Consider the following 10,056-nt stretch of genomic DNA (forward strand, 5'->3'; position numbering starts at 1 on the left):
CATCTGGGTGTTGGTCTGAACCCTGGGAAGCTTTCTCTGAGAGGTGCCCGCTTGGAAAACGGGGGGCTTGGGAGTCTTGGGCATGATTTATTAAAAGGGGCAGCGGGCTAGGGAAGGCGGTGGCTGGGGCAGCCCTTGCAAACAGGAGCCTTGGACACCCGCGCGCCCCCACCCCCTGCTCGCCGTCGCCTGCCCGCTTCGCTCCCTCTCCCTGACTTTTCTCCCGAACAATCAGGGACTTGTGCTGGCGGCCGAAGGAGCCACGGAGCTGGCTGGCCGAGGAGGAGGCGACGTCATGGATTCCTGAGTGTGAAGTTTGCAGGAAAGCCCTTAGTTTTGGAGATGGACGGGATCCAGCGGTTTCCATGGCGCTGGATAAACAGGAGGAAACAGTGAGGGAATCCCGTTATTTTACTGCATTGAAAGCCTATAAACACGGAGCGCGGGGAAGGAAGTCGCGTTGCCTCTGGAGTAAGCCCGACCGCGGAGCCGCGCCGACTCCGCCGCGCCCGGAGCCGGGAGCCGGGAGGCGCGCAGCCCCCGGGCCGCTCGGAGGCTCCTCGGCTGGGGCAGCCCCGCGGGCGTGCTGCACAGAGGACGGCGCCCCCCTGGCTGCTGGTCTATAAAAACAGACCCCCCTCTCCAAACACGCGTCGGGCCCCCATCCCCTCCGGATGCAGAGAGAGGCTGCGTGCAGACTGGGGCACTGCCGTCCCCTCCGCATCATGGGGTCTGTGGACCAAGGTAACCGACTCGCGATCCCTCCCGGCCCTTTCCCTTCTGCTCGCGTCCCGGGCGGCACTTTCTGCTCTGGCCCGAGGTCGGTGCGGGAGGCCCCGGGGATCCCGCTGTCCCTGGGCTCCCAGGTGGGGTGGCCAGAGGAGAGGCGCCCGCGCCCTGGCCAGGGAGGGACAATTTGGGAAGCCGGACTTTCGACCACTTTTGCGCGGGGGCAGGGAAGCGTCCCAAGGCGGGATTCCCTAGGCGAGTCTGTCGGGAGGATTTTCCCCTCCACGGGACACCGGGAGGGATTCTCGCTACTAACCGCTGGCTGCTTAACCATTTCAGCACCGGGCTTTTGACAGCAAATGCCGTTCAGAGGCAACATCACCATCACTTCTATTATTATTTAGCTTTTTGTTGCTGTTTTTAAAAGAACAGGGTTGGCATTTCACTATATTGTAAATATAGACAGGAAGACCTTGCTTTCTAACAGTTACAGCAGCAGATGCTCTGGGACATTTAAAACAATTTTCTTCCCCTTTTTTGATGTGCCTGATGGATAAAGTCCTCCAGCTCCCCCTTTAAAGTGCACTGTACCATCAGTTTGTTCTGCGATCCGATTACATTCTACTTTCCGTGTATTCTGCTGCTTTCCCCTTCCTCTTGGATTTAGTCTTGGAATTATACTACTTGGATCTTATAGGGGTGGTTAATATATAAGAACATGAGATGAAAATATCCCATCTGGTTGGGATCGTGGAAGGGTTTGGGCTGTACGATAATGAATTGGTTTTTAAAGGTGAAAACTGGGCGGTGCGATGTATTTTTCAGAGGCGAGCCCTGCGTTGGGGGGGCGGGGGGGTTACTGCCAAGCGGGAGGGCTGCAAGAGTTAAGTGAAATAAACTTGTGTAGGAGGAGTTAGCCTGGTGTCATAAAATCAGAGCTGAATGTAGGTTTTGTGCTCTGCGTGGCTGATTAAAGTTCGGGGAGGGGGGGGGGGAAGAAATGACAATTTCAGTAAATAAACCTGAGGGATTTTTTTTAAAAAACTAGATTAAAGCCAAATGCCTTGGGTTAGGTAAATGGTGTGCTTTGCCACAGCGGACCTCAATGACACATATTTTTAGCTGAGTTGCACTTTTGAAAGCAAGACCCTGCCAACACTTTGAACGTTTTAACTGGTACCAGTTTGTCCTGTCCTCTGCTAGTGGTCAAGCCTATGACATAATAGCAAAAAAATTTTTACTAATATCACATCATCTGTAAAAGTGATGCTCTCAGACAGGAGACAGATATATTAAGGACGTGAAATGGTTTTTACTGTCATAAATACTGAAACTGAGTGTTTGATGTTCTGATGGTGGTGGCCAGCGGAGACTAATGCCAAATTTAGCTCTATTTGGAAAGAGAGAAAACATAGAAGAGAAATTGGGCTTCTGTTTTCCTGTGTGATCTAACACAAGCCCCAAATTTTATTTGGGCTGCCAAATCTCTGTTCCAGGTTTATGAACTTGTTGCTCTGTTAAGGTTTCCAAGCATGTGTATTTTTTGTGTGCACGTGCATTGGCTACACACCCCAGTCCACGTTTCTGTGTGCAGGGATTGTGTGTATGTTCATGCCAGTGTGTGTCTGTGTACACATGTGGGAGACAAGGGCACCAGATTTTTCCTGGCAAACCACACTTGGCATGCCAAGGCAACTGGGCACACAGAATGCAATTATAGGCATCAAAGACAGCTGGCTTTGAAATGGGCTATCCAAATGCTTCAACAATGCCCTGCATAGGAGTCTCTTGAGGGAAAGCCTAACTCTCCTTTAAACTCAAATACACCAGCATGACCACAGACACAGACCTACGGTGTGCATGCAGATGGGTGGGGTCATTAGATAGAGAATAGAAATATTTGCATGGTAAAAAATTACTGAACTTTCTGTGCAGCTTTGGGCTGAGGCGCTGGGAAACACTGAAGATTTGAAAGAGGTGTGTTCAGTTTTATCTGAAGTGAGATGATGGAAAGTATTTCAGTAATAAACAAGCCCAGGGTGAGCTTAGTTCACCCTCATACTCAAACTCCTTGACTTCTGCTTAAATTGGAATTTCTGCTTGGCTGTATCACAATTATGTAATCTTGGGCAAGTGACTTGACTTCTCTGTGCCTTAGTATCTTCATCTGTAAAATGGAGCCAATAATAATGCCTCCCTTTAGGGTTGTTTTGAGTTTCAAGTGTCTTGCTTATAGTCAACACTCCATAAATGTTAGCTGCAATTACTATTATATTAAAAAAGCAAAGCAATAACTGATGTTGTATTGAAACTGGATTTCACGGCAAAAATTTTTTGAAAAGATGCAGCACTTCGTACCTCTCAAGGTACTTTTAAGAAAGTATTTATTTTTAATCGACACATAATTGCACATATTTATGGGATACAGTGCGATGTTTCAATACATGTATACAATGTGTAATAATCAAATTAGAGTAATTGGCATATCCATCACCTCAGACATTTATCCCTTCTTTGTAGTGAGAACATTCAAAATCCTCTCTTCTTGCTATTTTGAAATATACAATATATTACTGTTAACTATAGTCACCCCACGGTGCAATGGAACACTAGGGCTTATTCTTCCTATCTGACTAACTTTGTACCATCCTCATCCTCCTCACTCTCTTCAAGGCGCTTTTTAACTTACTGGAACTTCACGATGACATAGATTGGGTTAAGATCATGTCTTATGAAGCCTCAATCTCCTCATTTTCAAAAAAGGAATAATGATGCTGTCTATTTCATAGGGTGGTCACAAACAATTGAAATCACACAGGTGAAAGACTTAGCTCTGTGCTAACATGCAGAAGGTACTGCTGTTATTATTGTCTGACAGTTGAGGACAGTGAGACTACTGAGCTTTGCCTAAGATCACACAACAGAGTAGTGGCATGGTGCTGGCGTGCAGAGGGGGCTCCATTGCTCTCGGTGATGGTGAAAGCAAATATGTATTCAGCATTGATTTCGAGGTGGGCACCCTAAGTGCTTTGCAGGTATGAAGTCTTTTAATCGTCACAGCCACTGTGTGTAATCATTGCCTTCTTCATGGCTGAGGGGAATGGAGGCACAGAGAGGTGCTGTAACTGGCCAAGTGTTACCCAGTGTGGAAGGGGTGGAGCCTTAATTTGAACCCAGGCTCTCGATAATATGCTCTGCTGTCTCGGAGACTCACCAACATTCTCATAATTTTTAAATAATACCGTCTGACAGATGAGGTAACTGAGGGAGGATGTGGAGGGGATTAGCATCATTGTTACAGATGGGGAAACTGAGGCAGCATCTGATTGTGAGTCTGGGAAATGAAAGCACAATGTTTCCACTTCCACTTGAGGAAGAAAAGTCCCCAGCCTGCCATCAAGGAGGCTCCAAAGCCAGCACTGTTTTCTGTACTTGCAGACCTGAGAGCCCCCCAAGGTTCTCTCCTCCTGTCCAGTCCCTCCCTTGCTACCCAGATGACTGCTCCTCCAGTGAGTTCTTCCATCCCACAGGCCTCTCCTCTTCTCAGAATGTCAGAGAGAATCACTCAGTTCCCAGACATTCCTCTGTCTAGTTTTATTAAGAACTTTCCTTAGCTTGATTGTAAACCCCCTGAGGACAGGGACCAGGTCACCTCTTTCTGTGAGTCCCCATGGGTCCCAGATAACATTTCTGCAACCCAAGAGGTTAACAGCTTGAGCTCTGAGTCAGAAGTTCAAATCCTGGCTCTGCCCCTTGCTAGCTGCATAACCTTGTGCAAGTAACTTCACTTTTCTGTGCCTCAGTTTCCCCATGTGTAAAAGAGTGATAGCAATGTTTGCCTGTTAATAAATGTAACAACCAGGTATAAACCAATCAGAACAGTAGGAGCTGGGTCCCAAGACACTCTCCTGCTGGGCCAGGCTTTAATCCATTATTTGCTGAATTGTAGGGAGGGTCCCAGGAAGTAGAAGTCCATGGGGGTTGGGGGGACAGCAATTTTAACAATCTATGCAAGTTTTCAATCTTTTAATAACCAGTATGACCCTCACAGAACCCACTCAATAAATAATTGCTGCCATTATTATTGTACAATTCATTGATTCAACATTTACCCTCCCCCCTCCAAAAACCAACCCCCCACCAATACCCAACTGCTTTTTTCTTATGCATTTTCCCATTGGATAGCTCACACTTCATACGTAAGTGAGGAATTGAGTATTTCATGTCTTACCTGGAAGAAGCTATCCAGGTTCCTACGCTAGAATGGGAATCGGAGAGTCTCTGACTGCCCGGCTTGGACTGGAGGTCTTCTCAGGGCTCTCAGGCCTCTGCCCTGTGCTGCCACCATCCTGGTCCTGGTCACACTGAGGGCAATTGTCTGGCCCTTCATCCGTGTCTGATGCCCCCTTGACCATTTAATTTGTTTTCATCAACAGTTTTAGAGCATCTGCCATGTGCCCATTGCTGTCCAAGATGCTTGGGGTAGGGTGGTGACAGACTCTGCCCTCAGGAGGCTTGCGTTCTGGGCCAAGTGAGCTAAGAAGTATCCAAGATGATTTCAAACAGTGCTAAATGCTAGAGACTGAAATAGGAGAACAGGGAGCGAATGACTAGGGGCATGTGTGCGTGCGGTGGGTGGGTGGACGTATTAGTTTCCTATGGTTGCTGTAAAAAATTGCCACAAATTGGGTGGCTTAAAACAGCAGAAAGTTATTCTCTCACTGTTCTGGAGGCCAGAAGTCTGAAATCAAGGTGTCGGCAGGACTGTGTTCTCTCAGAAAGCTCTAGGGGAGGATTCTTTCTTGTCTCTTCCAGCTTCTAGTGGCTCCTAGAAATCCTTCCGTGGCTTGTAGCTGCATCACTCCAGTCTCTGCCCCTGTCTTCATGTGACCTTGGTGTATGTGTGTTCACTCACCTTCCTATAAGGACACCAGTCATTGGATTAGACCCCTTAGCTCTCTTATGACCTCATCTGAACTTGATTACATCTGCAAGGACCCTCTTCCAAATAAGGTCCCATACACGGGTATCTAGGGTTAGGACTTGAATACACTTTTTGGGATGGGGCAGGGACGATTCTACCCACAACAGTAGGACTGCTAACTCAGACTGGATGGCCTCTTCCTCTCTAAGGAGATGTCTTTCTTTTTGTTGTTGACTCCTGAATGGCAAGGAATCTGCCTGCAAAACGTCTTGGGGAAGAGCATTCTAGACAGAAGGAACCGTGAGTGCAAAGGCCCGGAGGAGAGGTGCTTGGGATGTTCAAGGAACAGCAGGAAGCCCAGTGTGGCTAGAGCAGAAAGGGCGGGGAGAGGGGGGAGTGTGATAGGAGATGAGACCATGGAAGCAGACCAGGGCCCAATCACTAGGATCCTGTAAGGAGTTTGAAGTTCATTGGCAGGGTAATGGAGAGCCCCTGGGGGAACTTTAAGCAGCAGAGTGCATGGTCTCATTAATCTTTTTAAGGGATCATACTGACTTTTCAGTGAACATCCTGGAGCTGGGTAAGAGTGGAAGCGGGGGAAGCAGGAGGGGGGGGGGCTGGGACTGGCGTGGGCAGAAGAGGCGATCGGAAGCAGTGGCTCCCAGTCCACAGAGCTTTCTCCTTTGGAGTTCTCGAAGTGTGTTTCCTTGGGCCCTGGGGTTCTGCAGGGATGGTCCTGTCTTTGGCACCTGAGGGTAGCTGCCGTTGTTCCTGTGAATACATGAGCCACTTCAGATATGTCTTCCTCTTGGCCTGGCCTCGTTCTCTGTGTCAGCTTCTGTTTTGCCCTCTGCTATCACTGGGAGTCATCAGACTTTTTTCAGTGTTTCATCTTGGTCCAAAAATGTCCCTTGGCAAATCCATCCTTTACTAATAACCCAGGAATAGTGTGACTCAGTAATGAGTATCAGACTTGTGTGGGATAAACCATTTCCAGGGTGGCATGTGTGACTTTACAATAACATCACAACCTGCTCTATGCCTTAGTTTCCTTAACTGAAAAGTGGGGGTAACTGTAATTCTTACATATGGGGGTGCTTTGAACTTTAAAAAAGATATGTCTGTGAAGTGTTTGGCATAAGCAAAGTGGTCCATTCATGTTTGCTGCCATTTTAAGTAATACTTTACTGTTTTAAATTCAAGTTATTACCATCTTTCAGCCAAATACCCTTCAAGAGCCCTTCCTAAAGGAGATAAATCCATATTCTACCAAATCTCGGGGGTCTTTTCTGGATGGGCTCTGGATGACCTGCTTCAGTCTTTCAGACAGTGAGTCCAGAGGTGTTGTGGAGAGTATAATGGATGCAAAGCTCTTGGCTAGTGGCATGGAGAAAGTCCAGGAGGTACCAGACGTGCTCATTTGCATTTGAAAGATAAAGTTTTTTGGTGAAGTTGGGGCAGACACAATCATGTAAAGTCATTCACATGCTAGGTTACTAAATGTTTAGGTGAAATCTAGCAATTGCATTGATGGAGGAATGGAGGCTAGAGAGAAAAGCAGATGCCATGTGCTTTTCTGGAGGGGGAGGAGGAGAACGTGCTCCAGGGTTTGGTCATGTTGACGGGGGACTGGTGGTAGGTAGCTTTGAGGTCTCCGAAATCGGTACACTTGTCCTCATCATTCCCTGCCTTCAAAGATTGTGAAATTGATAGATGTTCGAGTCTGCAAAGAATATGGCAGGAGAATGGAGAAGAGAAACACAATCCTGGGGGTGCAGTTATCTAGGAAGGCAGCCTGGGGGACAGAGGGGTGACTGTGGGCTGAGAGTGACAGATAGATGGCTGAGAACGGGTGTGGGGGTAGGCAAAGACTAAGAAACCCTCCCCTGCCTACCCCTAAGGGCTCTGCATTAGTAGAAGATGGCATCTCCCTGGTGGAGGGATGCTGGCATCTCCTGTTCATTTAGGGGTGAGGACAGTTTAAGGAAAGGGCAAGTTTGCTAAACCTGCTCTCCTTCTAAACTTTGGTTCCATAAGGCAGAGGGGAGTGTGCTATGAAGCAAGGAAAAAAGAAGAGAAACAAAACCAGGACAAAACAGGGGCACAGGGACCAGGTAGAAGGCATGAAGAACCTGGAGACCGGGGACTCAAGCATGCACGCTCACCTGGAGCTGGCAGGTATCGTGAATGAATGAGGCAGCCAGGCGGGGGTGGTGCAAACCCAGAGCTGCAGAATCATCCCCCTGGGTCAGCCTCTGCTCAGCTCCAGCTGATTGGTCCACACGGGAATATGGGCCCAGTGCAGCCAGATCTTCCCATTTTTTCGAGAAGTTGGAAATTTGGATTTTTGTATGAAATCTCCCAATTTAAAAATGTTAGTTCTGATTAAAAAAAGCAATACCAGATAGGCCACACATAACATGCCTGCAGGATGAATTTGGCTGAGCTTTTGCAAACCTGGACTTCTGCTGCTGTCAAATGGGGCATTTTCTTGCACTCCAAACCTTGATTTGGGTTCTGGCTTTTTGTAGAACCCTGCTCTCTTTAGAAGGTGCTGGTCAATGTCTGCCTGGTGGGCGGTGGATTTTAATTGCCTTTTGCTGCCATTCCCTCCTGGAAAATCGTTTTCTCACAGCAGAAGCCTGTTAAGGCTTTAAATGATAATGTATGAGATGGTAGATTGAAATGAACGTCAGGTTTGATACTGTCTTCCTGTTTCCCCAATCTACAGGGATCTCATTCCTGGAAGTGGCTTTGCAAGAGTGTAGGGGGAGGAGTTCAGTAAGGTATTCAAGGGAGCAAAATGTAAGGGGGTCCCCAAAACCACAGTAATCAAGATGAATCATATTTTATGGTAATATTTTAAAAATCAATATTAATGCCAAAAATCCATGATAAATTTAAAAATAAAAATAAAAATTTTGAATAAAGACAGGATCAGTATTACTCATTTTCCATTTGGCCTTGGCTCCAATATGGCTCTGCATGGTCTGTTACTGATCCTTTCTTTATTAAAGTTCTAATAGATCACCAAGTTTGTGTGTGTGTGTGTGTATTCATTTTGGTTTTTTAAAATGCTACATGAAAATATAATTTATTTGATAACCGAGTTTTATGGTGCCCTCTTGAATTTTGCCTCTCTTGCCTGACCCTAGTGCCAGCCCTATAGGAATCAAATGCATCCTGTAAATTATAATATTAACATCTAGAGTGACAATGAAACCCAGGGTGTGCTTAAATTGGGGGCAGATTGTTTCTGGGATCTGGTAAAGAATGTTCCTACTTTTTGGATTAGACTTAAAAACATTTCAGTGTCTGCATCTTATAGTCAGGGTTTTATTGTAGTGGTGGTTGTCAGGATATGGGGTATGTGATGAAAATTTGGGACTTATTCAGTACGTACTTCTGTCAGGACTGGCTGCATAATTTTCAGGGCATAATGCAAAATGAAAAAGCACAGCCCCTTGTTCAAAAATTATGAAGAATTTTAAGATGGTGACAGTGGAGCATTAAACCAAGTATTGGGTCCTTGTAAGTATGGACTCTTCCAAGTGTGGGGTGCTATGCATGTCAGAACCCGTGATGCTAGCCCTGGCTGCTGCAAGTTTAGCTTGCTTTACCTCATTAGTGTTAAAGAATTCTTGAATATTAGAGCTGGAATGGGAACTCAGGTATTCCTTAATTCACCCTCCCCTTCCATTCTGCAGATGGGAAAACTGAGGCACAGACAAGTCAGGTGTCTTGCTTAAAGGTCACAAGTGAGTTAGAGGAAGAACTTAAATTGGATCCTGGGCCTCCCAACTTTGGGCTGTTCCTTATTATAGTACAAGATTACTCCAGCCTTGGCCAAACATTTGTATCTTCAGGAAGTTCAGCTAGGAAGGGGTTGAAGGAGGATTTAAATCTACCAATCTTGTTATAATGACTTCAGGAGCATATTTTCTATAACAGGACATTTTCCTTTACAGAGAAAAGTCTTTCTTTTCCTTTTTAAAAAAATATATATGTAGGCAGAATTTCCCTGAAGCCATTGAGTCAGATAAAATGTTGTTTATATAAAAACCATTACAGGTATTATGACCATGCTGGAGGTTGGGCTGCCAAGGGCGCAGAACACCACTAAATTTCACGACATTGCTGTCGAGTTCCATCGAACCAACCAAAGCAGAGACTTGGGTTCTTCTTTCCATACAGTTTCATTTACTGATTAATCTCTCAGGTGGAAACTGTGTTTGGCACCATTCTTCCATTCATTCCTCTAGCTACTTTTTAGTGAGTACCTACCATTTGCTGGGTACAGAATACAGCCAGGGTTCCCTGGTAAAGATCTGAGTTTCAGGAAAACAATGAATAATTTTTTAGTTTAAGTAAGTCCCGTACAATATTTGGGACATACTTGTATT

The 10,056-nt window shown here is 46.2% G+C and overlaps 1 protein-coding gene across 4 annotated transcripts in view; it reads left to right on the forward strand.

The window, feature by feature from the left end:
- The first annotated feature begins 465 nt into the window (after positions 1-465).
- NFATC2 (nuclear factor of activated T-cells, cytoplasmic, calcineurin-dependent 2) overlaps positions 466-10,056 on the forward strand; it is a 169,665-nt gene continuing 160,074 nt past the window's right edge. For 2 of the 4 annotated variants that reach the window (XM_008582238.1, XM_008582236.1), the window contains exon 1: positions 466-744. Coding sequence is in view for 2 of the 4 variants with exons in the window: in XM_008582234.1 (XP_008580456.1) it covers positions 675-744 (70 nt within the window). In the remaining 2 variants the exon portion in view is untranslated. The remainder of the gene's footprint in view (positions 745-10,056) is intronic. The other 2 variants (XM_008582234.1, XM_008582233.1) reach the window with 1 other exon arrangement.

Source organism: Galeopterus variegatus, unplaced genomic scaffold (genome assembly GCF_000696425.1).
Source record: "Galeopterus variegatus unplaced genomic scaffold, G_variegatus-3.0.2 Scaffold2546, whole genome shotgun sequence".
NCBI lineage: Eukaryota > Metazoa > Chordata > Mammalia > Dermoptera > Cynocephalidae > Galeopterus > Galeopterus variegatus.